The sequence below is a fragment of the Saimiri boliviensis genome, chromosome 17, assembly GCF_048565385.1.
Source record: "Saimiri boliviensis isolate mSaiBol1 chromosome 17, mSaiBol1.pri, whole genome shotgun sequence".
In the NCBI taxonomy this organism is placed as follows: Eukaryota; Metazoa; Chordata; class Mammalia; order Primates; family Cebidae; genus Saimiri; species Saimiri boliviensis.
In genome coordinates, this window is record NC_133465.1 from 46551279 (window position 1) to 46567963 (window position 16685).

At 41.6% G+C, this 16685-nt stretch overlaps 1 protein-coding gene across 1 annotated transcript; it reads right to left on the bottom strand.

Annotated features, from left to right (window-relative positions):
* Positions 1 to 5284: 5284 nt before the first annotated feature.
* Positions 5285 to 14217, bottom strand: KRT39 (keratin 39). Its single transcript, XM_003942796.4, has 7 exons — positions 13626 to 14217; positions 12040 to 12122; positions 11244 to 11400; positions 10037 to 10198; positions 9799 to 9924; positions 8233 to 8453; positions 5285 to 6186 (listed from the first exon to the last, which is right to left on the bottom strand). The coding sequence occupies exons 1-7, from the start codon at positions 14091 to 14093 to the stop codon at positions 5928 to 5930; spliced, it is 1476 nt and encodes a 491-aa protein (XP_003942845.3). The 5' UTR covers positions 14094 to 14217; the 3' UTR covers positions 5285 to 5927.
* Positions 14218 to 16685: the final 2468 nt, after the last annotated feature.

Sequence of the window (16685 nt, forward strand, 5' to 3'; positions counted from 1 at the left end):
GGAATCAGAGACCCAGCTGGTCTAGATTTAAGTATGTGTTCTTAATCAGTACATGCTTCTGCTTTTTAAACCGAGATGGCTAACGTTCTTTTCTAGGTTTTTCCACTTTTTTAGGGGGTGCTTGTTCTGAGTTTTCATCCTAGTCTCCTTTCCCCATTCAACTTACAGAGTCCTCTTACATGGGTAGTAATTGTGTTTACCTTCCACTGTGAGACTTCTCCCTGCAACCAGCGGCTCTGCTGGGAGTGGGGAAGGGGGTTTTTCCTAGAAAGTGGCAGAGGGAAGAGAACACAGGTTTGTTTGTTTGTTTGTTTGCTTGTTTTCTGGTCAATGGAAACTGACCTGACAGACATTTATCCTCCACAGAAGTGCAGAGAGAAGATCTTTTTACTCTTACATACAGTCGATGGGTAGTTCTTTATGACCAATTGCCCACATTTAGAGATGTTCATCCCAAAGTGTGGTGTCTCTCTAGGTCTTCCGGGTCAGTCTAGTTAGGCAGTTTCTTTAAGGGCCACAGATACCAAATACAGATACCAAATGGGTGGATACCACCCTTTCCAGGTAACTCTCGAGCACTAGAGAGCCCAGTGACCCTCCATAATGAGCTATAATATCAGAGATTTTGGCTCCTGGATTGGAAGAAAGGCCTTCTAGATTCTTTTTTTGTTTCTGTCTTGTTTTGTTTTCTGTTTTTGGAGAAAGAGAGAAGGAGTCCCAAACCTGCTCACCTCTTAGAAAAGAGTAAGAAAAAGAGTAAGAGAACTTACTGGCTGAGATGTTTTCTCCAGGTACTACCAGTATGTCGGCCTCGACTGCTGTGTTGTTCCAGAGAGAGAGCAGGGGGTGCTGGGGGGTGGGGAGAGAGAGAGGAGAATCGAGAAAGCATATTCAGAAATTTTGCTGCTGGGATGCCTTTTTAAGATGTTTAGAATGTAGGTGGTGGCCTGTGGCTTAAAAGCATCACCTAGGAAAACTCTCCAGACACGATGCTCGACCTGAAAGGATAATTACAGCAAACCTTTCAATGTTGCCACACGGGGTTGTTTCCATTTGAACTGGGTGCGTGGGTTGTTCCCATGAAGCTTGTGAATCATGCTTGAACACACTGACCAGATATTTCTAGCCAGCCCCATATCCAGAGGATTCATTTCCTATAAAAGACATTTGATCGCAGTGTTGAAACAAGGCATTCCAGGTTTGCCTGCCCCGAGACTAACCCATGGCGGCGTCAAGGGTGCTGATTGCCTCAGCCTAGAAATTATTCCTAATCTAACATGAACCTCTTCTCTTCTCTTTGGAGATACTTTCTTTTTCTCTTGAATTTTAATCTTTCCCCCTTCTCTCATTTAAAGTGTATGTTTGCTTCTAAGATATGTTTTTATTATTAAAACTTTAAGTTGAAATCAAAATGAACAGAAATAGAATAGCAACTTACTCAGCTAAGGGGTTCATTTCTGTCTAGAGTAAGATACTTTTCTTCATTGTTTGAAAAATGGAAATTATGGGAATTAATCACAACATATAGTAATTATCTTCTAAAGAACATAAAGATCTCACTGATACCATCTAATTGCCTTGAAAAGACACTGGCAGGGTGAGATGGAGGGGGTTGAAACACTGTTTTTGGTGTCAATTCCTGTTTACAGAGGTAGAAACCTAGACATGATAAGTAATGTCAGAGCTTTTAAGAGACCCTAAGGATATAGGCTTTGAAGAGTCCATGGTGAGTGCCTAGAGTCTAAGCACAGAGAAGTCAAGAGGTACTTCTGAGGGTTAGAGCTTGGGGTCGCTGTCTTGGGGTCTAGTGTTTGCATTAGGCCTCAGTCCACAGCTGTTCACTACAGATGTGCCAGGGAACGAGGGGAAATGAGGAGCAGAAGAAAGGGCACTGGTCTTCTTGTTGACCACATGCCATGAACAAGTTACCATTCTCTCTGTGCCCAGATTCTCCATCTCTGACATTAAAAAGACGATTAGCTGCCGTCCAATACCTTCCTCACTCAAAAAGTCACATATTCTGTGCATTTCTGGATGAGGAGTAAAAATTTCTTGGATGGTTTCTCACTGGAAGCTGTGATGAGTAAGCTGGAGAAGGGTGCTTTGAAGAGTTGAAAAGCAAGCTTTTGCTACTGCAGATTATTTCTGTTCTTGTATCAGGTTCTAGTTGACCTTCCTAAGGAAATAAAAGTACTTACAATTTAATCTCATTATTGTGTGGCGTGGATGAGTCAGTTAAGTTTTCTGCCCAGCAGTTTCCTCATCTGTGAAATGGCATTATTCACAGTATCTACTTCATGATGGGGGGTTGTGAGGATTAAATGAGTTGATGATATTTATTAAATTATTGATCATGATTGATTAGCTCCATTTTATAAACAGGCAAATAGGCATGAAGAGGGGGAATCTGTAAGTGTGGCTGTCTATTAAGCTATATCCGAATCTAAGAGCCTCGAATAAGGAATCAAGTCATTCAGATCTTTAAGCCAAGAGTCCCTCGTCAGTGATAAAGCAGTGGCTTTTAATGCAGTGCACACACTTGAGACTTTTGCTAAAAATTGGGTTCCCAGGTCCCACACCTGGAGATGCAAATGCAGGAGACCTGGGGAAGACCCATAATCCAAATGATATAGAGGGTGTGGGCTGTGTGCTGGGGCAGGTGATGGGGGTCAGTTAAGGGATGAAAGCAAAGGGAAAGGGGGAAGCGTGGTTACCTCCATATTTGGAAGAGTTTAAACTAGCTATGATATAAAGCGGAGTCAACGAGAAGAAAGGAAAAAAAATCTAGAAAACGATATTTAAAATATCTCCCTTTAAAAAAAAAATTCTGGGGTACATGTGCAGATCGTGCAGGATTGTTGCTTAGGTATACACATGCCATGGTGGTTTGCTGCATCCATCCCCCATCATCTACATTAAGTATTTCTCCTAATGTTATCCCTCCCCAATACCCCTACCGCCTGCTATCCCTCCCCTAGCCCTTCCACCCTGCAATAGGCCTGGGTGCGTGATGTTCCCCTCCCTGTTTAAGAAATATAATTATGGACCCTCAGAGTGAAAGCAGAGAAATAAGCTTTGACCTCAGACTCTAGAGACTATGCTGTGTTTCCTGATTCATGTTTGTCTTTTGAGCTGTGCTAAAATTATACTTTCCCTCCCCGCAAGCCCCTTTTCTGCTGCAGCTGCTGACCTATGCTGAATTATGTCATAAAACCTTGAACTCCCTTTGGGGCTGTATAGGATACTTACTTAGCCTCCCAATTAAAAATCCAGATTTCCTATTGCCTTTAAAAGGTTTGACCACAGGCATACAACCAGAAAAGGGTTTTACATTCTCTTATATGAAGAAGACACTTTTAAAAAAAGCTGCAAGCCTTCGAGTGGCTAACTCCCGTTTTTACTGTGCGGTTTATAATCATGAATTTTTTTTTTTTTTTTTTTTTTTTGAGATGGAGTTTTGGTCTTGTTGCCTAGGCTGGAATGCAATGGCAGGATCTTAGCTCAACCTCTGCCTCCTGGGTTCAAGCGATTCTCCTGTCTCGTCCTCTCGAGTGGCTGGGATTACAGGAATACACCACCATGCCTGGCCAATTTTGTATTTTTAGTAGAGATGGGGTTTCTCCATGTTGGTCAGGCTGGTCTCGAACTTCCGACCTCAGGTGATCCACCCACCTTGGCCTCCCAAAGTGCTGGGATTACAGGCATGAGCCACCGTGCCCAGCCATAATCATGTATTTTTTTTAAAATCGTGAATGGCATGGGGGATATTTTGCTCTGCAAGGGAGGAAGGCATTCTATTTCTAGGATAATTTGAAAATAGCACTGCTGCGTCAGCTTAAGGTTAGCTTGAGTCCAGTGAGATTCCTAAACCCTAATTTTGTAGCTCAGGACATGTATCAGTGTCCACCTGGGCCCAGCACTGAATTAGAAAGAAAGGAAGAAGATGTGGAGGAAAACGATCTGTCTAGTTTTCAATTTAGGGAATAGGAATGCTCTTTTGCAAAGCACCTTATGGTTTATGAGACCCTTTCACCATCACAATTCTGCTTTATCCTTACAACCGTGTGATAGGTAGGGCTTATGTTGCTGTATTCCATTTGCTCAAGGTCATATGTGCACGGGCTAGATTGAGACTCCGTCCCAAAGTTTCTGAATCCCAGTTCCATGCCCTTTCCACATTTTCATCCTGCAGCCTGAGATAGTACTTAGATAACCACTGACGGGAAATACTTTGCCCACTCAGATGAGAGAGAAATTATTGATTGAAATGAGGTCATTCTGGGAGTTCTGCATTCCACTTGGCTAGTGTAAGTTGCTACTTGTCTGGAGGAAGTAAATCATTGAGCTGTAAGTTACACAATGTGTGTGTCTTTGATGTGGGCATCAGGCATTGACTGATACGTGATACATACCCTGAGAATTGAAAAATGCTTTATTGAGTAGAATTGTGGGCTTGATCACAGGAAATCTGTTTCTTTTTTTTTTTTCCTCCCAACAGTTAAACACTATTAAAACTCCAAAATCAAGACCGGATAGCTAAATTCATGAAGAAAGAATTTTAAAATGAGATAATGACAAAAATAGGTCTAGGGCTATAGCTAAAAGCCAAACTTACATACAAATAACATTGGTGTAGTGCTTTTCAGCATTCAAAGCAGTATCACATAAGCCATTTCATTTGATCTTCACAACAACCCTGTGAAGTAGGCATGATCATCATTTAGCAAACACAGAAATTAAATTTGATGAAGTCTAAATGTTTTCCCCAGGGTCACAGCTGGGAAATGCAAGTGTAGGCCTTTTGACCTCACATCTGTGTTTGATTTTGAATTATTTCTCAAAACCTCTGACAATGTCCAATGATTATTGTTGGGAATGACTTACATATTCTGTGACTATCCTGTAAGAAACCGTGATGACGGCTGGCATATAAATGATGCCTTCTCACACTGGGACTGCCTTGCGCTTACAAGCAGCAATTATTCACTATTGCTTTTCTGCAAAATGTGTGGATCTTAAGTCCATTTACTCTGATGGATAGATTGAAGCAGGAATCTAAGCTATGTTTTCTTTGTCACTCTTCACAGGGAGGGGAAGAAGCAAGGGTTATTTCTTGAGAGTTCCAGCTAAATGTTCCTTGTCAAACAATCAGAACAAACTCCCATTCCCTAAAGAATAGAAAGAGAAATTGCAAACGTTTAATGAAAAGACCCATGCTATTTCTTCTAAGTGTTCTAGATCCACTCCCCACAACTATATCTCATTCTCAAATAAAATATTTGGAGAGCCTAATGGGTCACAAAGTTTTGGAGAACATGGACATTAAAAAAATATCTATGGAAAGGTAAAGTATGTTAGTATAGAGAAATCGTAATTAAGACAGTGGAGTTTAATAGGATCCATACTGGTAACTATCGACTCAAGGGAACTAAATAGTGAAGATTTTTTTTCCCCCTATTTATACTGTTCCTATGTATGATTCTTTCTGTATCCAAAGAAATTTAGAAGGGAAGGTTGTAGCTTTTCACCTTCATGTGCCAGTGGCCAAAAACAACCCCAAACTTGTCTGACTGGCTCTAAGGAGGAATGGAAGTAAACAAGCCCTGAGTAAACAAGAGAGACCTGCCCATCAATCACCTGTGTAGTCAAGCAATGTAGGCCATCTTCCTGGACGCTTACAAATCAGTTCCCATCCCTCAGATAAATGCAAAATGTCCTTCCAGAAAAATGTAATTTATTATCATGTTAGCAGTGGTGAGTTAGGGAAGGAGCAGAATAAAAGGCATTCTACCTAGCCACGGGGACCCGCTGTAGTAGTAAGAAACTAAGTACCTTAAGGGACTGGGGAGTTTCCTTAAACCTCTCTGGCAGGAGCATGTATTGGCCTCTCTTTCATAAATGTGGGTCATTTTCATCACCTTGGGATGTTAGACTTTGGTAGGTCTGATGATGAAGCAAGGCTGCACATGCTCGTAAGAAGAAATGACCTTCCCATCCTTAATCTCCTTGGTAATGGTGCAGATTTTAACCAGTATCCTGGACAGGGGTCCACAGGCACTGCAGGGCTCCTGTAAGCCACAGGAGGCTGAGGACGTGCAAGCTGGGGCCGTGCATTCCATGGCTCTGGACTTACAAGATGTCCAAGGGGAAGGCTCACACTTAGTGGCACACGGATAGCAGGGAAGCCTAAGGAAAAAAACCAGACTTTTAGCCGTGATAGAGGAAAGGAAATGATGGTCATGGAGAAAAACGGTTGTGGCTAATTTTTTTTTAAAACACTTGTTGCTCAAGACAAGTACATACTTCCGAATGTTTATTCATTCATTTCATTCTGTAGTTAGTGGAAGACAGAGAATCAGATCAAATCATTTGGAAATCAGCATCCTAGGTTTAGAAGTATTCGATTATGTAAGTTTCCATTGGTCAATACTATTGCACTGTGGGAAGAATACCACACTCGTAAAAGACTGGGGCAGAGACCAGCTCTGTCCTTTACCAGCTGGCTGACCTCAGCTAAGTCATTTAACTCTCTCAAGCTAGGCTGGGCGAGGTGGCTCAAGCCTATAATCCCAGCACTCTGGGAGGCCAAGGCGGGTGGATCACAAGGTCAAGAGATCGAGACCATCCTGGTCAACATGGTGAAACCCCGTCTCTACTAAAAAAATACAAAAAATTAGCTGGGCATGGTGGCGCATGCCTGTAATCCAAGCTACTCAGGAGGCTGAGGCAGGAGAATTGCCTGAACCCAGGAGGCGGAGGTTGCAGTGAGCCGAGATCGCACCATTGCACTCCAGCCTGGGTAACAAGAGCGAAACTCCGTCTCAAAACAAACAAACAAACAAAAAAACTCTCTCAAGCTTTAGCTTTTCATCTGCAAATGGATATAATGGAAACTAAACCCACATGATCAACAGTGATAAGGAACAAGTTGAGGGGATTATTATCTGAGGAATGGAAATTAATCAGATATTTTTCTCATTGGGGACTTAGTCATACTAATAGTGGTGGCCTAAGCCCCAGCTATGAAAGAGTCCTCACTGTGTCATCGGGAAGCTTCAAAGTGGCTTCTAGCTGTCTATATATAGTTTTTAGGGAATTGGAGTAAAAAGCAGTTCATAGTAAACACTCTTTTTATAAACATAATCCTTCTTTGATGATTTGAGGCACTTTGGTATATGATCATAGCTCCCTAAGGTGACAGCATTGATTACCATTGTGCTCATATAATGTGGTTGTGCCAATTAGAAGAATGCTATGAAGAGTTCACTGATTACTTTGGGGAAGTAGGTCTCCTTTGCCATTGTAACTAAGTCTCTGGGGTGTTAGTTTGGACTGAGTTACTTCAGGGAACTCATCCTCCAGGTATGTTTCTTATGGGTTGTTTAGCTTCTTATTGTTTACAAAAATTACAACTTTAATTTTTAATTCAGTTTTTCTTTTCGAGATAGAGTCTCGCTCTGTCACCAGGCTGGAGTGGAGGGGTGCAATCTTGGCTCACTGCAACCTCTGCCTTCCCGGTTCAAGCGATTATCCTGCCTCAGCCTCCCGAGTAGCTGGAACCACAGGCATGTGCCACTACGCCCAGTTATTTATTTATTTATTTTTGTATTTTTAATAGAGACAAGTTTTCACCACGTTGGCCAGGATGATCTCAATCTCTTGACCGCATGATCTGCCCTCCTCAGCCTCCCAAAGTGCTGGGATTACAGGCATGAACAACTTTTATTTTTTAAAAAAGATGTAAAAACACACACGTGTACTTGCTGCTGTTGGCATCAAGAACTAGTGACTAGATAGGGTTAGGGGTTTCAGCCTGAGCAGAATGGTCCTCCAAAGGAGTCTGGGTTGTTTTGTAGCAGCTCATGAAAAGCAGATGTTCATCTCAGTGGGGAAAGATCTGTAATGGTCACTAGGAATATTCATCTATGGGAAAACCATTTTTTCTCTAGTCGTTTTTAAAACTCTAAGAAGCTAAGCAACCTGTAAGAAATTAACCCTGCACATGGGCTCTTTAAAACAGCTCAGCTTAGCCAACGCCTCAAATTTGGATGAGGTTACAATTGTAAGTCTTCCCCATGGCACAGCTTGAGAGGGCCTGCGGTTGCCTCTATCTAAGCTCCACATCACCGGCCAGAAGGTCAAACAAAGCACTTGTCCCTCATTGCCAGTGGCAGTACATATATGCATTCATTTGCACTTCTTTGTCATAGAAGTTGTTGTTATTTTACATACTTGCCATCCAGGCTCTCCAGAAGGCTGCGGTATGTAGTAATCTCACACTCCAGCCGGGACTTGACATCCAGCAGGATCTCGTATTCTTGGTTCTGTCTTTCCAGGGCACACCGGATCTCTGCCAGCTGAACCTCCAGGTTATCAATCAGACTCTGGATCTGGGTCAGCAGGGCTGTGTAGCGAGCCTCTGTCTCTGTCAGGATGCACTCCTGGGAATCTCTCTATCATGGAGGAGGAAAGTAGGATTTATAATGATGACTGATGATTATAAATCCAGGTCACCTGTGACCTGTATCATTAAAAAAAAAATGGTTTCTTTGTGACACTACTAATAGATTTCCAAGCCCTTTATTTCTTGCTTCCTAATCAAATAAATCAAAACCCCAAATGATCAACTATGCTAAAATCTGCTTTCCTTGATCTCTTCCCTCTTTCTCTCTCTTTTTTGCCTCTCTTTAAGTGTTTCGATTCCTTTTTCTTGACCACCTGATAATCTCCCACCACACTTTCCTACTTAGGAGAGAAAAAAAAATTAACTTTTGCACATACAGGCATTAAAAATGCATTACCATGGCACTTCATTCAGTGAGTGTTTCTGTCTTAAAAAGAAAGCAAGCAGTGTTTAACTATATACAATTTCTTCACCAGACCAATTCCTTTATATGTAAACTATGAAAGTTAAAACTGATGAGTAAATTTGATTCCTGCGCTATCATTCTGTAAGTCTATGGATAATGATGGGATTTTAGGTTTGAATCGCCTATTATTTGCATGATTATCCCAAATTTTTATAGATGAGAAAACTGAGGTTCAAGATGTTCAATATGTTGTCCAAGCCCACATGACTAGCTGGTGAAAAAACCAGTGTGGGGCAAGGTCTTCCTAAAACCCTTCACGTCGGAGCATTTAAGCAGTTCTCTGCTTCAGAGAGGCATTATCATGAGACAGAATGGCACTGGCATTGGAATCTCAACTCTGGCTCAGACTCTTGTGACTCTGGACAAGTTTCTTAACGTGTCAGGATCTCAGTGTCTCTCTTTATAAAATAGGTGGGCTGAAACTTACCTTGGGTTTGCTGGGGAAAATCACCTTAGCTCTTGGAACCTCATCTGTAACATTCATTAATAATTACGCCACTCCCCCCATAGGATTACTTTATAAATCTCACGTGATAGCTTGTAAAAATGCTTTGCATATAATAAAATGCTCTCCCAGTGTTTCCCAAAGTGTATTTCATGAATCATTAATACCATGAGATTTTCTAAACAAAGCAGGGATCCATAGTCAAATAAGTTTTGGAATGCTGCATAACGCGTATCCCCTTCTTGGAGATTCATGGTGTATATTTGCTTATTAAAGGCTCACAGAAAGGCACCCTGTTTAACCCTGGTTTAGTCCAGCATTTCCCAGACTTATTTGGCCACAAAGTCCCTTTTTAGCCTTAGACCCTTTAACAAACAAGGAACTATTGTTCTAAGAGACACAGTTTGGGAAATACTGCAACACACAGGTGTCAGGGACTGCTGCCACTTTTGCTGTGGTAGGCTTGGCCAGCTTGCTCGGTACCATTCGATGCTGGGCCTGCAGCTCAACCTCCAGAGTGTTCACAGTGCATCTCAGTTCGATGATCTCCTTTTGGCAGCATTGCTGCTGCTGAGAGCTGGTCACCACTTGTTGATTCAGCTCCTCCATCTGAAACACAGCCAGAGACTGAGGCTATTACGGGAGGAAAACACAACTTTGAGTAAAGGGTCCTAGAAATGCAGCATCAGCTTATTGCTTTTGACTTTTCTATTTCCCCCACCTGCGCGTTGAACCATTGTTCTGCATCTTTGCGGTTTGTCTCCATGATGGACTCATAGTGACATCTCATTTCTTGTAGGACCTGGTTTAGGTCAACAGAAGGAGCAGCAGTCACTTCAATGTGAAGTTTCTCCCCAAGCTGACACTGTAAAGAATTGATTTCCTATGGGAAGAAAAAGAATGTGAAGTCACTCGGTGAACCGAGGACTCCCTTGTGTTCTTGCTTCAGTCTAACTGCTGTGATTTAGCATAATTGTGTCTAAAATACAGCCCACAACAAAGGAATACATGCTTCACAGGTGTTATTAAGCGGCTATAAAATGATTTAAGGCTATTTCAAGTAGGACTGTGTGTTTAAATATGTGCAAAATTTTAAAAAAATGAGTAGCAAGACCAGAGTTCCAAAAAATTTCGATCATTTCCAGGGCTGGATAATGGGTGAAACAGCATAAAGGTGAAATCGATCATAAGAGATTGTAGTCTCTATGGTGCAAATATGGGATTGTGCCAATATTGACTCGTACCAATGGGAGGTGGCAGAAGTCTGCGCAGAGATGCCTAGGCACAGGTGAAGACTGTAAGGACAGAAAAATTGGGTTCCTTCTTGTGGAAGAGCTGGAGGGGATGGTGGAGGACTTTCTTTCCCTCATGGCCCCAGATATTGTGTTGGAGCCAGTGGATTTGAAATACTCCATTGAACCAGTGGTAGTAGCAGTAGGTATTTTCAGGGCTAAACCAGAATAGTATGTAACAGTGATATGGTTTGGTTCTGTGTCCCACCCAAATCTCATCTTAAATTGTAATTCCCATAATTCTCACATGTCAAGGGAGGGACCCAGTGGGAGGTGGTTAAATCATGGGGCAGTGTCCCCCAATGCTGTTCTCAGGATAGTGAGTGAGTTCTCACAAGATCTGATGATTTCATAAGGGTCTCTTTCCCCTTTGATCTCTCTCCTGCTGCCAAGTGAAATATGCCTGCTTCCCCTTAAGCCATGATTGTAAGTTTCCTAAGGCCTCCCCAGCCATGTGGAACTGTGGCTCAATTATACCTCTTTCTTTTATAAATTGCCTACTCCTAGGTATTTCTTTATAGCAGTGTGAGAATGAACTAATATAAACAGGGACACCCTTTGTCAGGTGCGACTCAAAGGAACTGATGCTACTCTTAAGGGCTTAGCTTGTGATTACTCTCTTGGTTCTTTTCTCACCTCTTTGTGGTTGTTCTTGAGGCAAAGGAGCTCCTCCTTCAGAGACTGAACTTGTACCTCCAGGTCTGCCTTGCCCAGGGTCAGCACATTCAGGATCTGCTTAAGGCCATTGGCATCTGCCTCCGCCAGCTGGCGTAGAGACACCTCAGCTTCATACCTTTAAAAACCAGACGGGAAAAGCGAGACATCTGAAATGAGATGATGCAAACTAAGCCAAGAAGAACTCCGGTCTGTATTTTACTCTGGGCATCTCATTTGGTGTATTTCCACTGAAGGTTTTATTCTCTTTAGAGGTGAAACCATTTGATAAAGATCATAACTTAATTATTATTCCCAGAATAGTTTGCTAGGGCCATCTGCATCGCTGCCCTTTGAGATGTGGGAATTTATTGTCCTTCCTCTGCCCCTAGTGGCAATGCAATGTAAGTGAAGAAAGCACTGGATTAGAGCTCAGAAAACTTGGGTCCAAATTTTGGCTTTGACCTGTACTAGCTGTGCTTACCTTTGGGTAAGCAACTTAACCTCACAGCTTTCTCACCTTAAAGGGGACAACAATCTACCCATTTTACCAAACGATTGTGTAGGTAATCAGATGGGTTCACAAGTTAGAAACTATAGGTACTGTATACTTAACCGTTATTAATCTTAATCATTCATTGAATTTGAAAGTCTTTTCTGGGCTTGTGCCAACATGGTCTGGGGCAAGGTTAGTAGGTGTGGGGATAATTTTGCTGAGGGCATCTTGGTCAGACTCAGGATGAGCTCTGTCATGGATGACAGAGTTGGGTGGGCTTACTTGGCTCTCAAGTCATCTGCAGCCAGTTTGGTGTTGTCAATTTTCGAGACCAGTCTGGAATTCTCAGCCTTGGTACACAAGATCTAGAATTAAGAAATTGTACACACAAATGAAACACACACCAGGATCTCCTTCTTTAAGAACCAAGGGGCTTGTGTGTGTGTGTCACGTAACAGGGGAAGATGAAGTAGACTTTTGATTAATCTTCATAGCTATGCTCAGGAAACTTGGAAAACTTTGGAAAGTCAGATTTTCTGTTATTGTCCTAAAAGATCAGCAAAGATTACTTAACTTTTAAGTATTTTTGTTGTTGTTGTTAAAATATGAAATCCAGACCAGGCACAGTGACTCATGCCTGTAATCCCAGCACTTTGGGAGGTGGGGTGGGTGGATCACGAGGTCAAGAGATCAAGACCATCCTGGCCAACATGGTGAAACTCTGTCTCTACGAAAAATACAAACATTAGGTGGGTGTGGTAGTGCATGCCTGTAGTCCCAGCTACTAAGGAGGCTGAGGCAAGAGAATCGCTTGAACCCAGGAGGCAGAGGTTGCAGTGAGCTGAGATTATACCACTGGACTCCAGCCTGACAGCAGTGAGACTTCATCTCAAAAAAAATAAATAAATAAAAATAAAATAAAATCCATCCTAAATTTATATAAATACCACGATCTACTAGAATGTCAACTCCATGAAGGCAGGGGCTTTTCAAAGTTCATCAATATTTTCCCAGAATCTAGAACAATCTTTGGCCCGTTGTTGTTGCTGCTCAATAAATATTTGTCAAATGACTAAAACTGAATAAATCCAGATGTGTAGTAGCAGAATATCTCTGTGCATTACAAAGTTAGGTTTGGTGTAGAAACAAACCAAGCAATGTGGACATGATAACACAAGCATCAACGGAGAAAAAGGGTGGTGATGGTTGCAAAATGGATAAAAACTAAACTGTTTAGGAACTCATTAAAACAAAATTTGTTTTCTCTGATCTCCATTGTCTTATTTTCATTTAAAAAATGACAGCAACTTGCTGTTAACATTTTTTTTGGTCCTGAGTTATCTAGTTATAATGGTAGAGTGTATTTCTGGAGAAAAGAAACACTAACAGACTCTTTTTTTTTTTTTTTGAGACAGGGTCTTGCTTTTGCCCAGACTGGAGTGCAGTGGCAGGATCTCAGCTCACAGCAGCCTCTAGTTCCTATGCTCAAGTGATCCTCCCACCTCAGCCTCCCATGTAGCTGGGGCCACAAGCATGTGCCACCATGCCCATCTAATTTTTGTATTTTTTTGTAGAGATGGAGTTTCATCATGTTGCCCAGGCTGGTCTAGAACTCCTGGACTCAAGCGATCTGTCTGCCTCAGCCTCCCAGAGTGTTAGGATTACAAGTGTGTGCCCACTACGCCTGGCTGGAAATACTATCAAGACTCTGAATATTGCCTCAAGATGACAATTTCACTCAAGGGTTTTTTTAATTCTTCAAAAAAAATTTTAGCATCAAATGAACAAAAATATTAATGTTTAGCAAACAGCTGTTGCTTGGAAAGCATCAATTCACAACATGATTAAACAATTCCCAGGAATCTTACCTTCTGCTGGAGCTCCTCGATGGTAGTGTAGTAAGACAGGTAATCAGGACATAGAACAGGGAGCTCTTTGTTACTCTCTTCCTGGATTTTAGACTCCAGTTCAGCATTCTCTCGTTCTAGCATCCGCACCTTTTCCATGTAGTTAGCAAGGCGGTTGTTCAAGATTTGCATGGTCTCCTTCTCATTACTGTTGATGCCTTCACTATACCAGCTGCAGTCATCCAGAGAGGAGCGAGCATTGAAGTTGTTTAGTAGGTAGATGGGCATGCAACAAGAGCAAAGGGTGGGTCGGCAGCCCTGGTCCTGGAAAATTCTCTGAACGTGGCCAGCTGGTTGACGGTTGTTGACTTTAAGACCGCCACGTTGGCAGCTGTTGTTAGAAGAGATGGTACTAACATTTGTAATCCTAGAGCAGCTTTGACATGGGGTTGAAGGAGAATTGGTTGTTGTACGGCCTTTGGTATCCATACTATGTGTCTGGCTTTAGTTTGTTTCCAAGTCTGTGGTCACCAGGATGAAAAGCTCAAGCCACTTGCTCAGAGTCTAAATTCCAAGGCTCTCGGTGTTTTCCTCTTTGAAGTGCTTATATAGCCTCTCCTCTACATGGTGTCACACAGGTGGGATGTTTTCCTTTCTCAGGTTTATATCAAATCCCATAGGAACATCTTATTAGTCTGCTTTTTACTTGCTTAAGAAGAGTTACTTGTCTCATAAAAATGTGCATTTAGGCTGTTACTAAGTTATTACCCATCACAACTACTACTTGTCTATTGGACCCAGAGCTTCAAATTATGTCTTCAAAAGGAACTGTCCTAACAGCATCCATTATTAAGCAGGTGTGAGTATATTAAGCTCATTACGTTCCTGTTGACCTCTTCACTTGGCACTGAGCTTAACCAGGAATGAGTACATCCTTCTTTTCCTTTCTTCTCTAGAAAAGGGAAACTATTAATGTCAAATAATAATTGGTAGACTTAGAAATCAGAAATCAATATTTTAGTTTGTTGTGCCCAAATGATTTCCCCATTTTTAGTGTCAGGGCACTGTGCGTATGAATTAAAATGTTAGTCTTTTAAAAGGCTTGTTTTAAAGATAATTGCTAGATTTATGTTTTAGCTTTTCATAAAATATGATAAAATAAAATATAAAACAAAAGCCACAGGGAAAAGGTAGGGTTTGATTGCTGATAAGAAATTTTTTGGAAAAGAGGCTTGCTATCTTTCAGTTTTCCAAAGCCCACATTTGTGTTTGCTCGTGGTATTACCTTAGCTAAAAATTCGTCACAGTGTTGGTTTATACTGGATGTTTAAATAGGATCCATCGAAAGATGTGTGTTTTCTTTCTGAGTAATTATTCCTCAGAAAGAATTCTTTTGTTCTTTATTCTTTCTGAGGAATACTCAGCATTTTCTTAAGAAAGTTACTTGTTCCTAATCCTTTATGGAGGATCTAGGGCAGGCATCTCCAAACTTTTTACACAGGGGGCCAGTTCACTGTCCCTCAGACTGTTGGAGGGCCGCCACATACTGTGCTCCTCTCACTGACCACCAATGAAAGAGGTGCCCCTTCCTGAAGTGCGGCGGGGGTGGGGGCAGATAAATGGCCTCAGGGGGCCACATGCAGCCCGCAGGCCGTAGTTTGGGGACACCTGATCTAGGGGAACACCATTTTCTTGCCTTTTCCAGCTTCTAGAGGCTGTCCATATCCTCAGCTAGTTGCCTCTTTTCATCTTTTTTTTTTTTTTTAAATTATGAGATTTGTTTATACTTTAAGTTCTGGGATATATGTGCAGAACACACAGGTTTGTTACACAGGTATACACGTGCCATGGTGGGTTGCAACACCCATCAACCCGTCATCTACATTCGGTATTTCTCCTAATGTTATCCCTCCCTAACCCCTGCACCCCAAAACAGGCCCAGGTGTGTGATGTTCCCCTCCCTGTGTCCATATGTTCTCATTATTCAACTCCCACTTATGAATGAGAACATGCAGTGTTTGGTTTTCCGTTACTGTGTTAGTTTGCTGAGAATGATGGTTTCCAGCTTCATTTATGTCCCTGCAAACAAAAGACATTACCTCATCCTTTTTTATGGCTGCACAGTATTCCATGGTGTATATGTGTAACATTTTCTTTATCTAGTGTACCACTGATGGGCATTTGGGTTGGTTCCAAGTCTTTGCTATTGTGAATAGTGCTGCAATAAACATACATGTGCATGTGTTTTTATAGTAGAGTGATTTGTAATTCTTTGGGAATATACTCAGTAATGGGATTGCTGGGTAAAATGGTATTTCTAGTTCTAGATCCTTGAGGAATTGCCACACTGTCTTCCACAGTGGTTGAATTAATTTACACTCCCACCAACAGTGTAAAAGCATTTTTGTTTCTCCACATCCTCCCCAGCATCTGTTGTTTCCTGACTTTTTAATGATCACCATTCTAACTGGCCTGAGATGGTATCTCATTGTGGTTTTGATTGGCATTTCTCTAATGATCAGTGATGATGAGCTTTTTTGCACATATTTTTGGGCCACATAAATATCTTCTTTTAGAAGTGTCTGTTCATATCCTTTGTAGATTAGGTTTTTTCCTTGTAAATTTAAGTTCCTTGTAAATTCTAGATATTAGCCCTTTGTCAGATGGATAGATGGCAAAAGTTTTCTCCTATTCTGTAAGTTGCCTGTTCACTCTGATGACAGTTTCTTTTGCTGTGCAGAAGCTCTTTAGTTTAATTAGATCCCATTTGTCAATTCTGGCTTTGTTGCCATTGCTTTTGGTGTTTTAGTCACGAAGTCTTTGCCCATGCCTATGTCCTGAATGGTATTACCTAGGTTTGCTTTTAGAGTTTTAATGGTTTTAGGTCCTATGTTTAAATCTTTAACCCATCTTGAGTTAATTTCAGTATAAGGTGTAAGGAAGGGGTCTAGTTTCAGTTTTCTGCATATGGCTAGCTAGTTTTCCCAACACCAGTTATTAACTAGGAAATCCTTTCCCCATTGCTTGTTTTTGTCAGATTTGTCAAAGATCAGATGCTTGTAGATGTGTGATGTTATTTCT

Excerpts from the sequence above, each read along its gene's own strand:
- KRT39 (XM_003942796.4), bottom strand. The coding sequence starts at position 14,093 with ATGGATACCAAAGGCCGTACAACAACCAATTCTCCTTCAACCCCATGT. Across the intron at positions 11,401-12,039 it reads GCAGATGACTTGAGAGCCAA|GTATGAAGCTGAGGTGTCTC; the intron begins GTAAGCCCACCC and ends TGGTTTTTAAAG. Across the intron at positions 8,454-9,798 it reads TGCAGGCCCAGCATCGAATG|AGAGATTCCCAGGAGTGCAT; the intron begins GTACCGAGCAAG and ends CCTCCATGATAG.